We start from the raw sequence: 22615 nt of genomic DNA on the forward strand, positions 1-22615 counted from the left end.
CTGAAAGAAGGTTAGATAAAGTTCACAACCAAATACTTCGCTTCTATAGGTTCATTCTGCTGTCCACTAATTCACATTAAACTGAGAGACCGAAAGGGTGTAGGTAAAACAGAAACTAGTCTCACGCTGTTGGCCAGCTAGAAGAACTAAATAACAATCATGAAAATTCAGAGTGGAAATATCACACACCTGAAAACGTAAAGTGTGTTATAAATATAAGGTGCTATCTTTCCTGAACTCTGTGGCTTGCTCTACCCCTTTTGTAGCTGCTGAGTTCATCATCTGTCTTCCTTTCACCTGTCCTGGTGCCAGAACCTGACCGAGAGTAAACAAGGAAATGCGGGAAGTCGCAAACTTTAGTCTGTGCAACTGACGCGAAACTGCAATCGCAGAGGGGGGTGAGTTCATGGCGCAGCGCGGCGGCTGCAATGGGGAACGTCCTCCGGCGCTGCACAGCCAGGTAAGGGGCTCAACTCTTCCCGGGAATTCCTTCTACAATTCCCGAAGCCACATCGCCGACCGGGTACACCAGCCACCGCTCCTGTGAAAGTTAATCTGCCTGCTCTGCTTCTGCTGTTTCTGCATTTCCTGGTGGACCCGGTGCCTATGTGGAGTTTCGATCTATCTCTCGCCTCTTTGCTCGAACTTTTATTGCGTCTTTCCGAACACTTTTTTTTAACGTCTTTCCGGACTCGATTCACTGATCTGTCCTGACTCTTTTTTTAAAAAAATATCTAAGCTGTCTCTCTCTTTCTTACTAGAGTGAGATAATTTTGGGCAGATTGGGGGAGGGGAGTATAATTTTTGTTTAGACTGTCAAAAGGATGGGATGTGTATCTCATTGGAAAATGCCCCTGATCTGGGATATTATATTCCTGCCTTGATGAAGGGCTTTTGCCCGAAACGTCGATTTCGCTGCTCCTTGGATGCTGCCTGAACTACTGTGCTCTTCCAGCACCACTAATCCAGACTTGTGAGGGAAGGCAAGTTACTCAATGGTTTACACACTCGGCAGTTCGAAGCTAGTTTTAAAACCGAGGTTTTCGGGAGGAGTGAAACTGTGGTTAATTAGCTTATTCGTGGTTATGAATCCCACCCTGTCTAGTTACTGCTTCTGGTTTGTCATGTCAACAACGTAAGGAATCTGAAATCAACACGGTATGGCTTGTGAGGTTGAGGGGGAAACTCCCAACAGGCTAGACACTAGATTCCTTCTGAACCCTAAAGGAACACTATCTTCATATGTTTTTAAAGTGTTGGACAAACTTTCTCACTGGTTAGTAAAATAAAGTTGCCATAGCAACCCTATGGTCCTCTGGGACTTTCTCATTAGACAGAGGGAGAGATGACTGGTGGTGGTTTAACCTGAAGGTCATCATACCCCAGGTGAGGGGGAGATTGAGAAGGTGGGACCTTTATGGTAATTTTAGCTGTTGCAGGAATTAAACCCACACAACTGGCTTTACTCTGCATTTGAAAGCAGTGTTCCAGCCAAATGGATTTGTAGATCTGTTTTCTCTTTTTTTAAACTCTTCAATTATATGTCCGGTTCCCCTTTTGAAGGCTGTTATTGAAGCTTACAAAATTCACTCTCTCCGTTCTAGATACAGTAAGAATAATTCTCCTGGTTGGGATGGCTGAACTAGGGGGCAAACTTTCTACGTAATGGGTGGGCCATTCAGCACAGAAACCAGGAGGAATTTCCTCATGGAGGGTGGTGAACATCTGGAATTCTGTCTCCCAGAGGACTGTGCATGCTCAGTCATTTGGGTAATTTCAAGTCGGATTTCTACATATTAAAATATCAAGGAATACAGGAATGGCAACATATTGTCAGATGGAATATAATGTGGGGAAAATGTGACATTATGAACTCTGGCAGGAAGAATAGAGGAACTGAATTATTTAAATTGAGGAATACTGCAGAAAGCTATGGGAATTCTCCTCCATGAAGTTCAAAGCGAGCATGTAGCAAACTGATCAATAGTTACTAGGGAAAGCAAATGGAATGTTTTGTCTTTATTTCAAAGAGAATTGAGTATAAAAGTAGGGAGGTTTTTCTTAAACTATACAAGACCACAGCTGGAAGACTGAACAGTTTTGGGCCCTGTTTATCTAAGGAAAGATACACCATCATTAGAGGCAGTCCAGAGAAGCTTCACCAGTTGTTCCTGGATATGAAGGAGTTTTCTTATAAGAGGTTGCATAGCTAAAGACAAACTGCTGGAGAAACTCAACAGGTCTGGCAGTATCAATGGAGAGAAACAGAGTTAGTATTTCAAGTCCAGTGACCCTTCAGAACTAGGGAATTTGGGTCTGTATGTGTTGGAGTTTAGAAGAGTGAAAGGTGCCCTTGATGAAACATTCTGGATTCTTAAGGACTTTTGAGAGGCAAATGCAAAACATGTTTATTGAATCAAGAAACTGCATCCTGAAAATATTGATTTTTTTTTTTTTCCGTTGTGGGAGAGTTTAGAACCAGAGGACATAGTCTCGGAGGAAGGGATTGACCACTTAAGACAGGAGTTTTTCACGGTTGAGTACCTGTGGAATTCTTGACAATAGAGTGCTGTCAAGCCTGTGTTGTTAAGTAAATTCAAAGCAGAGAGAGAGATTTTTAAGGGAATCTTGGGGAAAAGCAGGAAAGTGGAGTTGAGGATTTTCCTATCAACCATTATCTTGAAATGGTGGAGCAGATGTGACGGGCCAATTGAGTGACTTCTGCTCCTACGTTTTATGGTCTCGATGACATTGTCATTGATCAGCCAAGATCTAGTCAAATAATCGAGCATGTTTGAGGGTCCGAATCTTGCTCCTTTGTGATGTTTTCTAAGCAGCTATATCCCCACCCTTTAAGGAAGTGCTTTCCAAATCCTAACCATTTGTTGGTTTTTAAAAGTTCCCATCATATTTCATTCTTCTATGAAGCTTCTTTAGTCCATTCCTTCTGTTATTTGTCCCTCCCACATTTGAAAGGAAGCATGCAAGTGAGGCAGTGATGTATTGTAATTTTTAAATCAAGTTATCATCATAGTGATTACAAAATATACTTTATTACAAAACTGCGTCTTCAATGCAGAGTTCATATTTGGGAATTTCCAGGTCCAATGCAATTCCTTGAATAACCTCGAACAAACTGTCCAAAAACTCTTGATCCTTAGTGGAAAAACCTCTGTTCCTGTAAATACTGACCTTGAGTATGTTTCTTGTATTACCAAGAAAAAGATTAATCTAAATATTGTGTAACACTGGATTCTGTGTTAGCAAAATGATGCTCATTCATTGTTCCCCCTCTTTAAAGCTCCTTGCTCATGTACATGATTTGAACACAAATTCACTATTGTACAAATAACAATGTCTGACAGCACTTGAAAATAGTGACCTCATTTAATGTCATTATACTCCATGATGTTAGAACTAAGCTTGTCTTGAAGACTATACTTTGCACAAAATATTTCATCTATCAACATGTCACGGTGATCATTTTAAGTTTCTCCAGAACTTACCTTCTTCAGCTTCACGTAATAAATTTCTACCATTGACCCTGTTATTGCATGCTAAAAGCTCAATTGATGGAGTTAGTTTAGGCTCTTACTTCTCTGATTATTTGTAAATTGAATCCTGTCAGACCATAATTTTAGTGATATCTGAATGAACAATGGTCTGCATAACACAACTTGTGCATGAACAGAACAGCTGTTATTGAAGTGCTTAGATCTACAAATGCAGCTGTCTTGAGTGAATGTTAGATTGTAACGATGGATAACATCCTGTATCATTCACATTTTTACAGCCGTGTGTTTCTGGCTGTTAACACATTTAACAATTACACAGCTCCTTTTAACAATTCATTGAATCTGTTTCTCAAAGTCGTAAATGATTGCTCTCATAGTTCCAAAGTGTGTATATGTGTGTGTTAGAAAAGTAGTCTGTGAAGAGAAGTATTTGCTCAGCAGAAAAACTGCCTGCTAATATGTCAACTCCTTACTGCCACTGTTGGAGAAAGAACCACAACATAGAAATGAGGGAAATAAAATGCTCCAGGCCGTTTCCAAAGACACTTGCAGCACCATCAGTGTACATTTTAGTGAACTATATGGAATGAGCTGCCAGAGGAAGAGGTGGAGGCTGGTACAATTATAACCTTTTAAAAGGCTAGGAGGAGTTTTGAGGAATATGGGCCAAAATCCTGGTAAATAGGACTAGATTAATTTGGATATCTACTCACCGGGATGAGTTGGACTGATGAGTCTGTTTCTGTGCTATACATCTCTATGATTGGGACTATTACTTTCAAATGTTTTAACCTCTGGTGGTTGGTGCTTCATTTAGAAGGAATTGCAAGTGTGTGGTCACTTTATCATTTTAATAAATGCTTTCCTGAGATATTACACTCCATCCTCCTAGGTATAAGCTGGTACAATTATCCATCTTTCTGTGCTGTCAGCAGTGTCTAGGGCCAAGTTTTGGAATCTGTCTCTGGCTGTAAGTTGTTATGCCATGTAACTGTTAACTTATTTACTTTGTTCTTCCTTGACGTGGGCATTATTGGGTAAGCCATCTTCCAATCCCTAATTACCTTTGAACTGATTGGTGCCTGAAATAGTCCAGTAAGCCACTTAGAAGTGAACTTGTTCCTGTGGGTCTGCAGCCCAAGGATGGTAGGTTGCCGCCCTTAAAGGACATTTAGTGAACTGGATGGGTATCATGGTGATCAATAGTTAAGAAGGTTAATGGAATGCTATTGATTTATTAGCATAATAGTTTAACATAACTGAAACATTGCATCCTTACTTTATGTGAGGGGTTGGTGAGACCAAACCTTAAATACCATGTGCTGTTTTTGTCTCCTTATTTAGGAAAACATGTATAAATATTGGTGTGATTCAAAGGAGACACATTGATTGATTTGACTAACTAAAATGAGTGAGTTGTCTTGAGGGAAGGTTGCACAGACTATCCTTCTACTGGAGTTTGGAAGAATGAAGTGGGGGGACTTCACTATAGTGTGTAAGATCCTGAATGGTCTTGATAAGGAGAATGTAGAGAGGATGTTTCCTCTTGTGGGTCAGTTCCAATACTAGGGGGATTCTCTTTTTTAAAATGAGAGCTTGCCCTTTCAGGACAGATAAGGAAATTTTCTTTTTTGAGTTGTGACTTCAGAACTCTCTCACCTAGGCAGTGGACGCAAAGTCAATTAATATTTTTAAGGCCAAAGTAAATTGTTGTTAGGCAGGGGAATCAAGGGTTATTGGAGTGAATGGTAGCGTGGAATACAAAACAGAAACTGATCAGCCGTGATTGCGTTGAATGATGAGGCAGACTGGTCTGCTCCTGTTCGTGTTTTGTATGGTTGGTTGTTATGGTCACTATAACTATGTTCCCAAAATAGCTTTTGAAATATCTAAGAATAATTCATCTACTTCCTACATATTGTGGAAACTGCCCTAACTGGTATGACAGCATCTATTAAGTTCAAGGTTCATGGTGTCGTTTTGGCCTTGTTTTTGGTTGCTGAAGGCCAGAGGTCTAATATTTTGTCCCTAAATCTCATTCTCATCCCTCCCACCTCATCCTCTTAAGACACTCCTCATTTGAATCATAGAATCCTTCGTGTGGTAGTAGGCCATTCTGCCCATAGTGTTCACACCAACCCTCTGAAGGGCATCCCACCCGATCGCTGTAATCCTGCACTTCCCATGACTAACCCACCTAGCCTGTACGTGATTGGCAATTTTTAGCATAGCCGATCCACCTAACCTGCACATTTTTGTGACTGTGGGAGGAAACTGGAGCACCCAGAGGAATCTCATGCAGACGTGGAAAGAATGTGCAAATTCCACATTCACCCAAGGATGGAATTGAACCTAGCTCCCTGGTGCTGAGGCAGCAGTGCTAACCACTGAGCCACTGTGACCTCCTACCCCTGAACACTTATACTTTCAGTAAAATTTTTGTCATCTGTCCTAATATCTGCTTATTTGTCTCTTTTTTTTGATTTGATATTTAATATGTTCCAGTGAAGTGCCTTGGGACATTTCCCTATGTTCAAGGTGCTATATAAATGCAGAGTGTTGTTACAGGCTATATCTGATAGTTGAGCTGATTGCACCTAAAAATAAACAGAATAGACACAGTTGTCTTGGATGTCACTAAGTAGCTTTCAGCTGTTAATTCTCGGCTTGAATGCCATCAGGCGATGACCATTCCTTTTCTGACAGCATAACTGGCTGAAGGAAATGCCCAACCAAATTATAAATGCAAAATCTGCATGCCATTGCTCTAAATATTTCACCTTGTTACCAACTAGCATTTGGACATTCTGCACATACAAGAACATCTTTCAAAACTTTGGATAGGGGAAAGGTGAATGCTAGGAAAGGAATAAACAAATGTAGGAATATGGGCATCACAGGAAAGAAAAGGTAAGTATTTGGAAGGTTCTTATGGGTGGGGAGCAAGGTTTCAAAGCATCTTGAAATTTACTTCCCTCTTGGAATTCAGTTGAAATATGTTGGCTGCTTTCTCTTTTTTTTTCGTAGAAAAAGTGGAACTTGATTCTTCACACATTTATTTAGTCCCATGGTTGTGATTTATATTCCACAATCTGGCTCATTTCACAAATTGCAGGTTCTGAGTAATGGTTACCCCCAGAAATGGGATACAAGTCTTATCCCATGGTAGCCTGATTATACCATATGTTAAAATTAATTGGCTAAAGTTAATTAGGCAAGAAGAAATACAAAATATGAGTTTAATTATGCAGCATATTCCTTTGTGATTTAATCTCGGAGCTGGAGGGAATGCATTTGCTAATTAGCTTCCTGTGGAGTAAGTTTAGAATATTAATGTTTTGTCCAGAGTGGGGCATGAAATAGTTCCAAGAGCTAAATAATTATAAGAACATAGGAACTAGGAGAAGGAGAAGGCCATTTGGCCCCTTGAGCCTGTTCTGCCATTCAATAAGAACATGGCTGATCTTTTCATGGACTCGGCTCCACTTACCTGCACTCTCACAGTATCCTTTTAATTTCTTTATTGTTAAAAAAAAATCTATCTTAACTTTAAAAAATTTTAGTGAAGTAGCGTCAACTACTTCACCGGGTAAGGAATTACACATAGATTTATGACTCTCTGGGTGAAGAAGTTCCTTCACAATTCAGTCCTAAATCTGCTCCCTTTAATCTTTAAAGCTATGCCCTCTTGTCTTAGTTTTACCTGCTAGTAGAAATATCCCCTTTACTTCTATCTTATCTACTCCCTTCATAATTTTCTTTCTATAAGATTCCCCCCTTATTCTTCTGAATTCCAATGAGTTATAATCCCAGTCTACTGAGGCCCTCCTCATAAGCCAAGTGATTGTTATTTGAGTTCTGGGTCCTCTGCTGTTTGTAATTTTTATTAATGACCTGCAAGAGGGAGTCGAAGGGTGGGTCGTAAATTTGCAGACGATACGGAGATTGGTGGAGTTGTGGATAGTGAGGAGGGCTGTTGTCGGCTGCAAAGGGGCTTAGATATGATGCAGAGCTGGGCTGAGGAGTGACGGATGGAGTTCAACCCTGTCAAGTGTGAGGTTGTCCATTTTGGAAGGACAAATAAGAATGCGGAATACAGGGTTAACGGTAGGGTTCTTAGTAAGGTGGAGGAGCAGAGGGATCTTGGGGTCTATGTTCATAGCTCTTTGAAAGTTGCCACTCAGGTGGATAGAGCTTGTAAGAAGGCCTATGGTGTATTAGCATTCGTTAGCAGAGGGATTGAATTCAAGAGTCGTGAAGTGATGTTGCAGCTGTACAGGACCTTGGTAAGGCCACATTTGGAGTACTGTGTGCAGTTCTGGTCGCCTCATTTTAGGAAAGATGTGGAAGCTTTGGAGAGGGTGCAGAGAAGATTTACCAGGATGTTGCCTGGAATGGAGAATAGGTCGTACGAGAATAGGTTGAGAGTGCTAGGCCTTTTCTCATTGGAACGGCGAAGGATGAGGGGTGACTTGATAGAGGTTTATAAGATGATCAAGGGAATAGATAGAGTAGACAGAGATTTTTTCCCCGGGTACAACAGTGTGTTAAAAGGGGACATAAATTTAAGGGAAGGTATAGGGGGGGATGTCAGGGGTAGGTTCTTTACCCAGAGAGTGGTAGAGACATGGAATGTGCTGCCTGTGGGAGTGGCAGAGTCAGAATCATTGATGACCTTTAAGCGGCAATTGGATAGGTACATGGATAGGTGCTTAAGCTAGGACAAATGTTCGGCACAACATCGTTGGCCGAAGGGCCTGTTCTGTGCTGTATTGTTCTATGTTCTAACTCTGGAATCAACTGAGTGAACCTCCTCTGCACCCCCTCCAGTGCCAGGCTGACATTCAAGTAAGGATCCCAAAACTGCATACAGTACTCCAGGTGTGGCCTCACCAGCACCTTGTAGAGCTGCAATATAACCTCCCTGCTTTTAAACTCCATCCCTTTAGCAATGAAGGACAAAATTCCATTTGCCTTCCTAATTGTTGTACCTGCAGACCAACCTTTAGTGATTCATGCACAAGGACCCTCTGCATAGCCATGTGCTGCAACTTATTACTATTCAACTAGTAATCCTTTTTACTGTTATTCCTTCCAAGATGAATGACTTCACATGTATTAACATTGTAATACATCTGTCAGACCTTTACCCACTCGCTTAATGTATCAATGTTCCTCTACAAAGTTTCAGAATCGTCAGCACTCTTTGCTTTGCCACTCATCCTAGTGTCATCTGCAAAGCTTGACACGCTACACATGGTCCCCAACTCCAAATCATTTATATAAATTGTGGTCCCAACATCCATCCCTGAGGAACGCCACTAGTCACTGGCAGCCAGAATAGTACTCGTTTATCCCCACTCTTTGCTTCCTGTTAGTCAACCAATCCTCTATCCATGTTAATACTTTACCCACAATGCCTTGCATCCTTATCTTATGCAGCCGTCTCCTGTGCGGCACCTTGTCGAAGGCCTTTTGGAAATCTAGGTACACCACATCCACTGGATCCCTGTTGTCCAAGTTGCTCACAATGTCTTCATAGAATTTCAAAAGATGAGTTAAGCATGACCTGCCCTTCATGAACCCATGCTGCCTCTGCCCAACGGGACAATTTCTATCCGGATGCCTTGCTGTTTCTTGATAGAATCTAGCATCTTCCCTCCTACAGGGGTTAAGCTAACCAGTCTATAATTCCCTTCTTTTGTCTACCTCCCTTTTTAAACAGTGGTGTCACATTTGCTATTTTCTGATCTACTGGGGACTTCCCCAGAGTCCAGCGAATTTTGGAAAACTACTACCAGTGTACTTGCTATTTCTCTTGCCATCTCTTTTTTGTTTTTTAGTCCCTGGGATGCATTCCATCAGGGCCAGGAGACTTGTTTATCCTTGACTCCATTAGCTTGCCCAACACTAGCTCTTCCATAATAATAATTGTTCCCAGGTCCTCACCTACCTTTGTCTCTTTGTCAATTTCTGGCATGTTATTAGTGTCCTCCACTGTGAAGACCGATACAAAACAAAGATTTTATGGTGGGACAGTTGATGAGCAATCAACAGTCAATGCCTCAGCCATTTCATCATATCCGATAACTAAATGCCACTTCTGCTCCTCTAAAGGACCAACATTTACTTTAGCCATTCTTTTTGATTTCATATTTATAGAAACATTTGCTATTAGTGTTTATATTTTGTGCTAGTTTTTTCTCATGTTCTCTTACTTTTCGTTATAGCTCTTTTTTTGGCTTTCTGTTGACCTTTTTAAAGTGTTCCCAATATTCTAATTTCATGCCGTTTTTGGCCACTTTGTAAACCTCCCTTTAATTTGATAATCTCCCTTATTGCCTTAGACACCCATGGCAGATTATCCCTTTTCTTACAGTCCTTCCTTTTCACTGGAATATACTTTTTGCTTAGAAATTTGAAAAATTGTTTTAAGTCCTCCACTGCTCATCAACTGTCCCACCATAAAATCTTTGTTTGCAGTCAACTTTAGCCAACTCCTCCCTCATTCTTTTGTAGTTTCACTTGTTTAAGCACAGAACCCTGGTATTGGATTTTATCTTCACACACTCCATCTGTATTCTAAATTTGACCATTCTGTGATTACTCCTTCCAAGAGGATCCCTTACTATGAGGTCATTAATTATTCCTGTTTTCATTATACAGGACTAGATCTAGGATAGCTTGTTCCTTCATCAGTTTTTCTTGAACAGTATGTAATGGAACCATCACAGATACACTCAACTAATTCTTCCTCAAGGCTACCCTGACTGATCTGGTTCAACCAATTGGTATGTAGATTAAAATTCCCCATGATAATTGCCATTCTGTTTTTAACAGGCATTCGTTATTTATTTGTTTATTGCCTGCCCCAATGCGATATTATTTGGTGGCCTATAGACTACGTCTATCAGTGACATTTTCTTCTTAGAATTTCTAATTTCCATCCAAATGAATTCAACTTTATTCTCCACAGAATCTGTATCCTCTCTCGGCAATGCCCTGATGTTGTCCTTGAATATCAGAGTTATACCACCTCTTACTTTCCTATCTGTCCTTCGGAACATTAGTTGCAGGAGTAGGCCATTCTGCCCTTTGAGCCTGCACCACCATTCATTATGATCATGGCTGATCATCCTCAATCAGTATCCTGTTCCTGCCTTATCTCCATAACCCTTGATTCCACTATCCTTGAGAGCTCTATCCAACTCTTTCTTAAATGAATCCAGAGACTGGGCCTCCACTGCCTTCTGGGGCAGAGCATTCCACACACCCACCACTCTCTGGGTGAAGAAGTTTCACCTCATCTATCCTAAATGGCCTATCCCTTATTTTTAAGCTGTGTCTTCTGGTTCGGGACTCATCCATCAGTGGAAACATGTTTCCTGCTTCCAGAGTGTCCAATCCTTTTAATAATCTTATACGTCTCAATCTTCTAAACTCAAGGGTATACAAGCCCAGTCGCTCCAATCTTTCAACATAAGATAGTCCTGCCATTCCAGGAATTGACCTCGTGAATCTACGCTGCACTCCCTCAATAGCCAGAATGTCTTTCCTCAAATTTGGAGACCAGAACTGCACACAATATTCCAGGTGCGGTCTCACCAGGGCCCTGTACAGCTGCAGAAGAACCTCTTTGCTTCTGTATTCAATCCCTATTGTTATGAAGGCCAGCATGCTATTAGCTTTCTTCACTACCTGCTGTACCTGCATGCTTGCCTTCATTGACTGCTGTGCTCTTCCAGCACCACTGATCCAGAATCTGGTTTCCAGCATCTGCAGTCATTGTTTTTACCTCCATTTAGGTAGTAATCTGCCTTCCTGTTCTTGCCACCAAAGTGGATAACCATACATTTATCCACATTAAACTGAATCTGCCATGCATCTGTTCACTCACCTAACCTGTCCAGGTCACCCTGTAATCTCCTAACATCCTCCTCACATTTCACCCTGCCACCCAGCTTTGTATCATCAGCAAATTTGTTAATGTTACTATTAATACCATCTTCTATATCATTAATATATATTGTAAAAAAGCTGTGGTCCCTGCGGTACCCCACTGGTCACCGCCTGCCACTCCGAAAGGGAGCCGTTTATCACTACTCTTTGTTTCTTGTCAGCCAACCAATTTTCAATCCAAGTCAGTACTTTGCCCCCAGTACCATGCGCCCGTATTTTGCTCACTAACCTCCTATGTGGGACTTGATCAAAAGCTTTCTGAAAGTCCAGGTACACTACATCCACTGCAACAATCTGATACCCTTGGATATCTACCTCCCAGTTGTGACCATCCTGTAACCATAACTCTCCACCCTTCAGGCTCTCTGCCTGTATTCCTGATGAAGGGTTTTTTCCCGAAACGTCGATTTTACTGTTCCTCGGATGCTGCCTAAACTGCTGTGTTTTTCTAGCACCACTCTAATCTAGACTCTGGCTTCCAGCATCTGCAGTCATTGTTTTTACCCTGTAATCATGTCTCTATAATGTCTACTAAATCATATTCATTTGTGATGATTTGTGCCGTTTAACTCCTCAACCTTGTTACGAATGTTACAAACATCAGTTCAGGTGGAGACTGTCCATTGATACAGAATGCTCCTGTTCCAAAACTGATGCAAATGCCTCATGAAATGGAACCCCTCTTTCCCACACCACTCCCTTAGCCACGTGTTTATGTCCCTGATTTTCTTATCCCTAGGCCAACTTGCACGTGGCTCGGGTAGTAATCTGGAGGTTATAACCCTAGGACCTGTTCCTTAATTTTGTTCCTTTCGATAACCCACAAACATCCTTGCCTTGTCTATGTTGTTTGTCCCAACGTCAACCACAATTGGATTGTCCCCCTCCCACTCCAGTATCCTTTCAAGCCGTTCAGAGATGTCTTGTACCCTGGCACTGGGCAGGCAACATATCACTCCATCAGGCTTGCAAAGGATACTATCTATCTCCCTAATTTTAGAATCTCCTATAACTACTACTTGTCTTTTGCTCCCCCCTCTTGAATAGCATCCTGCACCATGGTGTTGTGGTCAGTTGGCTCATCTTCCCCTCAGCCCTTTTCCTCATCTACACCGGGAGCAAGCATCAAATACCTATTGGCTAAGGCCAAAGGCTAAGGTTCCTCCGCTCCTGAAATCGGGATCCCCCCTACCTGCCTCACTTACAATCTCACCCTGTTGTCCCTGATCACTAACTGAATTTGAATTACTTAATCTTACTGCCTCCTGAAACAGTGTCCAAGTAACTCTTCCCATTCTGGAAGTGCCATAGTGTTTGAAGCTCAGATTCCAGATCGTCAACTCTGAGCTGGAGTTCCTCCAGCACTCAATATTTGCTGCAGATGTGGCCATTGCTATTCACAATGGGATCAACCAGCTCCCGCATAGAGCTATAGCATATCACCTGTCCAGCCATCTCTACTAATTAATTACTTTATTACTTTATATAAATTTGAGTTAAATAATTTCTAATACTTTTGATATGTAGTTTTTCAAATAACGAAATAATAGATTAAAAGAAGCAAATTTTTAACCAATCGCACAATAAAAAAAGAAATAGAAAAGCCTTAACTTATCAACAGTCTTTTTTTTGTTGGTCAGAGGAATAGGGCGGGTGGGAGACACTACATGTGTCGTGTCTCTGGTTCAGCTGCTACTCGAATATATATCAATTCACTCACCTTCCCAAACTTCAATGAAGGCCGCTGCTCCTACGAGGCAACTTTTTTTTAAAATGGAGAATTTACCTCTTTAACGGCCCCCTGGTTTTTGCTCCCACCACTCCCACTGCAGAACTATACCAACATTATGGAATGTAAAACATGTTTTTTGTATATTCGTAGGATTTGGACATTGTTGGCAAAGACAACATTTATTGCCCATCCCTAATTTCCTTTGAGGGTATTGGTGACCCACTTTCTTAAATGCAACTACATAGATTGCCATGCCATTTAAGAGGACAATCTGAACATAGTCACACTGGTCAGATAAGTTAAGGATGATAGATTTCTTTCCTGAAGGATATTAATACATCACATGCGTTTTTACAACAATCTGAGTTTCATGATCGTCATTACTGATGCTAGCTTTTTATTAGATTAGATTCCGTGCAGTGTGGAAACAGGCCCTTCGGCTCAACCAGTCCACACCAACCCTCCGAAGAGTAACCCACCCAGACCCATTTCCCTCTGACTAATGTATCTAGCACTATGGGCAATTTAGCATGGCCAATTCACCTAACCTGTATATCTTTGGACTGTGGGGGGGGAAACCGGAGGACCAAGAGGAAACCCACACAGACAGAGGGAGAATGTGCAAACTCCACACAGTCGCTCGAGGCTGGAATCGAACCTGGGATCTTGGTGCTGTGAGGTAGCAGTGCTAATCACTGAGCCACTGTACCGCCCCAAGTTATTGCAAGTTTTAGCATTATTTTTCATTTCGTTGTAGCTCTTGATTGATTTTTTCTGTTTCGCTAGGTTCCTTTTGCTTTTCTACCTGATTCTTAATACTAATTTTCTAAGGTCTATGTGAGTCTATTTTATCCACCAGTTGTCACCACATTTATCTAAGCAAAATAAAACAAAGAACTGTGGAAACTGGAGATCAAACAAAGAAAGGAATTGCTGGAGAAATTCAGATCTGGTAGCATTTGTGGGAAGAAAAGGGTTAATGTTTCAAAGGCAGTGACTTCACTTAGACTCAAAGTAAAGTTTACTCATATCCTAACTTCCAGTCTGCAGCTATTCTAATAAATTACTGCATTATGTTGTCCAATATTTGACTTAATATTAGTTGACCCACCTGGTTCAGGATCAGCTGCAAATTTGCATATTGAGTTACATATTCCCAGGTCATAATGCAAATTATGAATAATTGTGTTCTCAGCATTAAGCTTGTGGAAAATTGCTTTCCACCTTTGAATAACCACCTCTTACCCTTTACTACATTTTTTTCAGTTTGCTTTCCATTCCACTGACCAGTCTCAAGTGTCATTCAATCCACATGCATGATCAACAATGACCGTCTCCAAGTAGAAGTCTGTCTCTCCACAGCATTCAACAGGATTACCATTGTTGGTTCCTCCACCATCAATGTTTTTAGATGGTTACATTGACCAAATCTAGTATTTTAATAACTGGTTCAGATACTGGGAATTCTGTTGTAGGTGACTTACGTCTTGACTCCATAAAGTCATTCCATCATTTGAGGTACAATCAGGATTGAAATGTGAAATACGCTTGCATAGATAAGGATAGCTCCAACAAGATTTTCCAGGTCAAAGAACACTACTTAATCATTGATCCGTGCATCATCTTAAACATTTACCATCTCTGCTGGCACACAGTGGCAATCTTATGTATAAGATGCAATGTAGAAACTCAGCAAATGTCCTTTGATAGCATCTTCCAAATTCCTGACCTTTGCCACACTGAGTCACAAAAGCTGAAGGTACAGGGATTACCACCACCTGTAAGCTTCCATCCACTCTACCAAAAGTCTACAGGAAAAGAAGTAGGTCATTTGGCCCATCAAGTCTGCTCTGCCATTTTGAGATAATCCTCAATTCTACATTTTTTTTTTTGCCATTTTCCCCATCAACCCTTGATTCCCTCACTGAGTAAAAATCAGTCTATCTTGGCCTTAGATATATTTTATGATCTAATACCTCACTATAGCCTTGGTCCAAACATGGACAAAAGAGCTAAATTCCAGAGGTGAGTTGAGAGTGACAGCCCTTGACATCAAGGCTGAATTTGGCCGAGTGTAGCATCCAGGAGTTCTAGCAAAACTGGAATCAATGGGTATCGGGGGAAAACTCTCTGGTTGGAGTCATACTTGACACAGGATGATGGTCATGGTGTTGGAGGTCAGCCATCTCAGCTCCAGGACATCTCTGCAGGAGTTTTTCAGGGTAGTGTCCTTGGCCCAACCATCCTCAACTGCTTCATCAAAACCTTCTCTCCATCATAAGGTCAGAAGTTTACCAAAGTTCAGCACCATTTACAACTCCTCCGATATTGAAGCAGTCCATGTTCAAATGCAACCAGATCTATACAATATCCAGGCTTGGGCTGACCAGTGACAAGTAACATTCATGCCACAAAATATGCCACCTGTGACCATCATGAATAAGAGACAGCCTCACCACCCTGCCTTGGCATTCAATGATGTTACCATCACTGAATCCCCTATTGTCAACATCCTGAGTTACCGTTGATTGGAAACTTAAATGGACTCACCACATAAATATAGTGGCTACAAGAGCAGATCAAAAGCTAGGAATACTGTGATGAGTAACTTGCCACCTGACTCCTCAATGCTTGTCGACCATCTGCAAGGCACAAGTCAGGAGTGTGACGGAATACTCCCCACTTAGTTGGGTGACTGCAGCCCCAACAACAAAAGAAGCTTGACATCATCCAGGACAAAGCAGCCTACTTAATTGGCACTGAATCCACTCTCTCCTCTGACACTTGGTACACACTGCTGCTACTATCTACAAGATGCACTGTAGAAATTCACCAAAGATCCTCCAACAGCACCTTTCAAACCCACGAGCACTTCCATCTCTTAAAACAACACTAGCAGATACATGGGAACACCACCACTTTCAAGTTCCCCTCCAAGCCACTCATTACCGTGACTTGGAGGTATATCACTGTTCCTTCTCTGTTGCTGGGTCAAAGTCCTGGAATTCCCTCCTTCTCTGTTGCTGGGTCAATCCACAGGTGGATTGCAGTGATTCAAGAAGGCAGCTCACTACCATCTTCTCAAGGGTAATTAGGATGGGTAATAAAATGCTGGCCAGCTAGCGATGCCCACATCTCTCAGATGACTTTTGTTTTTAAAAAAAAAACAGCCGTGACTGCCCTTCCAGTAAAGAATCTCACAGATTAGACACAGAACGTTGGTCACTCACAGCTCTGAGAGAAAAGATTCCTTCTCATCTCTGACTTAAATTATTCAGAGATTATGCCATCTGGCCCTGAACACACTCCTGAGAGGGAACAACCCTCTCTACATCTACCCTGTCAAGATTTTTAAAAAATCTTGTATGTTTCAATAAAGTCACCGATCGTTCGTCCTTCCTAAACAGTGCAGGCCTGACCTGTCCAACCACTCTTCATAAGTAAGTTTCCCCCCCCCCCCCCCAATACTTGGGATCAACCTAGTCGACCTTCCTTGGACTGCCTCCTGTGCCAGTATATTTTTTCCAAGCATCTGACGTGCTAATTATAGCAATAGTACTTTGTGTGGGGCTGATCCAATTCCATTCTAGCCAATGTCATTTTGAGGATGCAACACTAATACACAAATACTATTGAACTTTCTAAAGGCAATGTTGCGATGGTGTGAATGTATTTGTTGATTATTAGCTGAAGCCTAAATGTAATCCAGGTCTTGTTGCATTGAAATACATTATCTGAGAAGATTTACAAGGATGTTGCCAGGGTTGGAGGATTTGAGCTATAGGGAGAGACTGCATAGGCTGGGACTGTTTTCCCTGAAGCGTCCAAGGCTGAGGGGTGACCTTATAGAGGTTTACAAAATTGAGGGGCCTGGATAGGATAAATAGGCAAAGTCCTTTCCCTGGGGTGGGGGAGTCCAGAACTAGAGGGCATAGGTTTAGGGTGAGAGGGGAAAGATATAAAAGAGACCTAAGGGGCAACTTTTTCACGCAGAGGGTGGTAGGTGTATGGAATGAGCTGCCAGAGGATGTGGTGGAGGCTAGTACAATTGCAACATTTAAGAGGCATTTGGATGGGTATATGAATAGGAAGGGCTTGGAGGGATGTGGGCCAGGTGCTGGCGGGTGGGACTAGATTGGGTTGGGATATCTAGTCGGCATGGACAGGTTGGATGGAAGGGTCTGTTTCCATGCTGTACATCTCTCTGACTATATGTTGTGAATGGTGCTGAACATTCCGTAATCATCATCATCTCCACTTCTGACCTCATTATGGAGAGAAGGTCATTTGAAGCAGCTGAAGATGTTTGACCCCAGGACACTACCCTGAGGAATTCCTACAGAGATATCCTCTGAGATGGTTAGCCTTCAAAAAACTACAACTATATTCCTTTTGTGGAAGGTATGACACTAGCCAACAGGGAGCTTTTTCCCCCCAATTTTCAATCACTCCAGTTTTGCTTGTGCTCCTTGATACCATACTCTGTCAGATATTGATTTGATGTAAAGGGCAGTCACTTCAAACTCTCTCTGGAATTGGCCTTCACACTATTATCTGGAATATCCTTTCTTGACATCTCCACTTCTCTCTCTCAACCTTGTTAAATGTATTCTCAACCCCCATCTCATAATACAAAGTTTAGGACAAGTGACCAAAGTTCTGTCTAATCCTATCAATTAGAAATATATTTTTCCAAGTGTGATGTTGTCAGTAGTTACATCTCTTGGTTGAGATGTTAAACTAAGGTCCTGTGTAACACCCACCCTTGTATGTGGACATGTTTCTATTACACTTCTCTTTTATGGAAGTGTATGGGTATGGTCTTTGTCCTGGCCAATATTTATCCCTCAACCAACATTATTAGAAGCAGAATATCTAGTCATTATCATTACGGGAGCTTCCTGTCTTTAAATTTGGCAGCTGTGTTTCCCACATCACAGCAGTATTTTTAAAAGTACATCACTCATCACAATGTGAATGAAATGTCCTGACACTGTCTAATGTGCTCAAATTCTTGTTCCCTTAATCGAATGCTCAAATTTTTCCTAAATACGTACATACTGTTGTTTGAATAACAGCATCTCATTTTGTAATATAATAGTCACTCCAACAAAAATATTCTTGGCTTCCTCTACGGCATGTCAACTTTTGGCCACCTTCTCCATTATCCCCTCAACCTTTCATGTGTTTGCTACAATGCCAAATCAGTTGTCTAATGTGTAGAGGAACTGCAAGATCTAATCTCGATGTGAATTTGCAGCAAGCTTAAATTTATCCTAGCAAATTGCTGGACATCAGCCACAGTAAAAACAAGGCTGATGTAACAGCAGCTTAAAACAACTTTGTTTGAGGAAGAAAAAATGAACCTGCCTTTATATTAGTTTTTCATGTTTGCATGACATCCTAGAATACTACTTGGGTGTTTTGAGAAGTATGGCCACAGTTGTAACATGGTGAAAATGCAGCAGAAGTTACCATAACTACAGGAAAAGTTCTGAAAATACTCAGCAAACTTGGCAGTTGTGGAGAGAGGAACACAGTTAACATTTCGATGATCTATCAGAACTTCTGGGCTGCCTATCTATCTCTGCTTTGCTTTGACTTATACTTTTGAATTGTAGGTGGCAAGGCAGCTACAATTCAAAACTGGCAGAATCCTTTTAAATGCAGATTGGGTTCAAATTATGTAATTGGGCAACACATTAGGGAGGAAGTAACATAGTGGTAATATCTAATGCAGAGTTAAAAATCACATAACAGCAGGATATAGTCCAACAGGTTTATTTGGAAGCACTAGGTTTCGGAGTGCTGCTCCTTCATCAGGTGATTGTGGAGAAAGCTAGTGTTTCCAAATAAACCTGTTGAACTATAACCTGGTGGACCACTACAGCGGACAGCTGAAACTGACAACCGGAAGCGGCAGGGACAGACCACTATAAACACCGGAGGAAACATCAAAGAAGCGCTTCGCAGGAGGCTCCCAAGCACTGATGATGTCGCCTAGCCAGGGGACGAAACGTTTGCAACAAAAACTTCCAGCTCGGTGAACAGAACCACAACAACTGGTGGTGTGACTTTTAACTTTGTACACCCCAGTCCAACACCAGCGTCTCCAAATCATTCTAATCCAGAGTCTCAGACTCAGACTGTGTCCATATCACACCATAGCAGTTGTTGGAATTTAAATTCAAATTAATAGCAAGCCACTCATTTCAAAACCAATTAGTGATAGGCAAATGCTGGCTTCGCCTGTGATGCCCACATCCCATGGAAGAATAAATATTAATCCAAGACTGGGATGGAGAAATTGTCATGACTTCTGCAGTAGGTCAACTGTACTGCAAGGTGAATCAAAGCAGCCCGGCAAAGTTTTTAATGTTAAAAATCATCTTGTGGAATGAGACTAGATGGTGTAAAGGAATCTTTACATGCATAAATAAGTCAATCCCAAAAGCTGTGCCATTTTTCCTTTTCTTAAAAAAGCAAACCAAGCCCTAGGCTTTATTTCTCGAGGAATCGAATTGAGTTATAGGGAAGTTACACTAAATGTCTCAAAGCATGGTTGGACTACACTTAAGAGTTCTGGTCTCCCTAAGTAATGGAAAGGATAGTGAGGGAACGCAGAGAAGATTTAATAGGATGATGCTGGATATTTGTGGATATATGTTATTGCAATGGTGCGGTTAAACAAAACCCTCCAATAAAGACTCCTGGCACCACGTTATATGAGCTTATTGGATTCTTGGTCACCACAAAGGTAGATTGCTGCTGCCATCTTTCTTTCTTAGGCTGGGATCTATAAAGCCTGCTTCCTTCAGTGTGGTACGGGAAAACCACAAGGTAGTCTAACAAGAGTTTTCTCTTAAATGAGATGTAGTTTCTCACATGATAGCGGTTAGTTACATATTATATATTGGTATGAAGATTAGGAAAGACTGTATTCGTTTATCTCCTTTAGGTGTAGGTTACATTGTGTCTTATTGAGAACACTTGGTGCTGTCACTGCTAGCTTTTACTCTTAAAGGTATAGTACACCCACATCTTCATAACAGGAAAAACAGAGTCATAGAGATGTACAGCACAGAAACAGACCTGCCGATTCAACTTGTCCATGTCGACCAGCTATCCTAAATTAATCTAGTCCTGTTTGCCAGCACTTGGTCCATATCCCTCTAAACCCTTCCTATTCAGATGCCTTTTAAACATTGTAATTGTAGCAGCCTCGACCACTTCCCCAGGCAGCTTATTCCATAAACTTACCACCCTCTCAATGAAAATGTTGCCCCTTAGGCCCCTTTTATATCTTTCCCCTCTCACCCTAAACCTATGCCCTCTAGCTCTGAACTCCCCACCCCAGGGAAAAGACCTTGTCTATTTACCCTATCCATGCCCCTCATGATTTTATAAACCTCTAGAAGGTCACCTCTCAGCCTCTGAGCCCCAGCCTATTCAGCCTCTCCCTGTGGGTCAAATCCTCCAACTCTGGCAACATCCTTGCAAATTTTTTCTGAACCGTTTTTTCACAACATCCTTCCGATAGGAAGGAGTCCAGAATTGCACACAGTATTCCAAAAGTGGCCTAACCAATGGCCTGTACAGCCACAACATAACTTCCCAAGTCCTATGCTCAATGCTCTGACCAATAAAGGAAAGTATACCAAATGCCGCCTTCGCTATCCTAGATACCCGTGACTCTACCATCAAGGAATTATGAACCTTCACTCCAAGGTCTCTTTGTTCAGCAACATTCCCCAGACCCTTACCATTAAATGTATAAGTCTGCTTTGGTTTGCCTTTCCAAAATGCATAACTAGTTGTTCTAGACACTACTTAAGGTAGTCGCCAGAAATCTAATAGGGAATTGAGAAGAAACCTTTGTACCCAAAGAATAGTAAGAATGTGAAACTCACAGGAAGTGATTGAAGTGAATTTTGAACAGAAAGGTGAGCATTTGAGCAAAAATGGAATATCTAGTTAGACTGATTTGAGATGTTAGAAAGGTGAGGTTGGAATAGAGCATAAATACGACCATTGATTAGTTACATTGGCCTGTTTTTGTGCTGAATGTCCTGTAAATACAGTGTAATAAGTTGGAGTGCTTCTGAAGCAACAGAGGCTTGAGGACTTGCCCCTCCTCCAAAGACATTGGTCATAATTCCAAGGATTGGAAAATCAAAGTATTAACAGTTTCTGGGCCCCAGGAAGATATCAATGCGCAAACTTGCCACTCATTACAATGCCTCACCCTGCCACACCACAACCCACTAAAATGCAAGTAAAGTTACCACCAGTAGATTTTATCACCGCAGAGTAGATGTTGGAAAGATATTTCCCCTGGTTGGACAGGGACATAGTCTCCGAATAAAGTTGGCCCATTAAGATTGAAAATGAAGAGGAATTTCTGGAGTGTAGTGCATCTTCAGAATTCTGTACTAGAGCTGCTTGTAGAGTCTTTCAGTGCATCCAGGACAGAAATTGATTCGAGGGATATGGGGATGGTATAAGAAATGGCATTTGATCAGCTATTCGATAGACAAGGTAGTGAAGAAAGTGTTTGGTCTGCTTACTTTTATTGGACAGTGCATTGAGTATTGGAGTTAAACCATTTTGTAGCTGTTCGGGATGCGATCGGAAAGATGTTGTGAAACTTGAAAGGGTTCAGAAAAGATTTACAAGGATGGTTGGAGGGTTTGAGCTAGAGGGAGAGGCTGAATAGGCTGGGGCTATTTTCCCTGGAGCAGTGGAGGCTGAGGAGTGACATTTACAGAAGTTTATAAAATCACGAGGGGCATGGACAGGGTGAATAGCCGAGGTATTTTCTCCAGTGTATGGGAGTATAGGTTTAAGGTGGAATCTTCTGCAAAAATTTAAAAGGGACTAAAGGGTGATTCACACAGAGGGTGGTATGTGTATTGAATGAGCTGCCAGAGGTGGTGGTGGAGGCTGGTACAATTATAACATTTAAAAAGCATCTGGATGGGTATATGAATAGGAACAGTTTAGAGGGGTATGGGCTAAATGCTGACAAATAGGACTAGATCATTATAGAGTATCTGGCATGGGCGAGTTGGACCAAAGAATCTGTTTCTGTGCTTTATAACTCTGACTATATCTAACTGAATGGCCCACTTGTGCTTTCATTGCCTGTGCTGTCTGCAAACTGAAGTAACCTTTTTGAAGAATGCTTTAATGACAAACTAACTTAATGTTTTTCTCCAACAGGAAAAGTTCCAAAAAAGGTAAATCAAAAAAGAACAGTACAGGTGAGTGATTTGGAAAAGCAGTAACTGGCATGTTCTGTTACAAAAAAAAACAAAATCCTGGAAACATTTAGTAGATACAGCAGCATTGTGAAGAGAAATAAGAATATTTCAGATTGATGACCTTTAGTCACTTATTATTGATTCTA

The 22615-nt window shown here is 41.4% G+C and overlaps 1 protein-coding gene across 2 annotated transcripts in view; it reads left to right on the plus strand.

Annotated features, from left to right (window-relative positions):
* The first annotated feature begins 329 nt into the window (after positions 1-329).
* Positions 330-22615, plus strand: part of LOC122540653 (uncharacterized) — a 29858-nt gene continuing 7572 nt past the window's right edge. Inside the window, exons 1-2 of one of the 2 annotated variants that reach the window (XM_043676665.2) lie at positions 330-460; positions 22429-22445. In XM_043676665.2, coding sequence (XP_043532600.1) covers positions 429-460; positions 22429-22445 — 49 coding nt within the window. In that variant the 5' untranslated portion in view covers positions 330-428. Of the gene's footprint in view, positions 461-22428; positions 22470-22615 lie in introns of both variants that reach the window. The other variant, XM_043676664.2, reaches the window with a different exon arrangement.

This window comes from Chiloscyllium plagiosum, unplaced genomic scaffold, assembly GCF_037043375.1.
Source record: "Chiloscyllium plagiosum isolate Xiang-an unplaced genomic scaffold, Cpla_swu_hap1 HiC_scaffold_29, whole genome shotgun sequence".
Taxonomy (NCBI): domain Eukaryota; kingdom Metazoa; phylum Chordata; class Chondrichthyes; order Orectolobiformes; family Hemiscylliidae; genus Chiloscyllium; species Chiloscyllium plagiosum.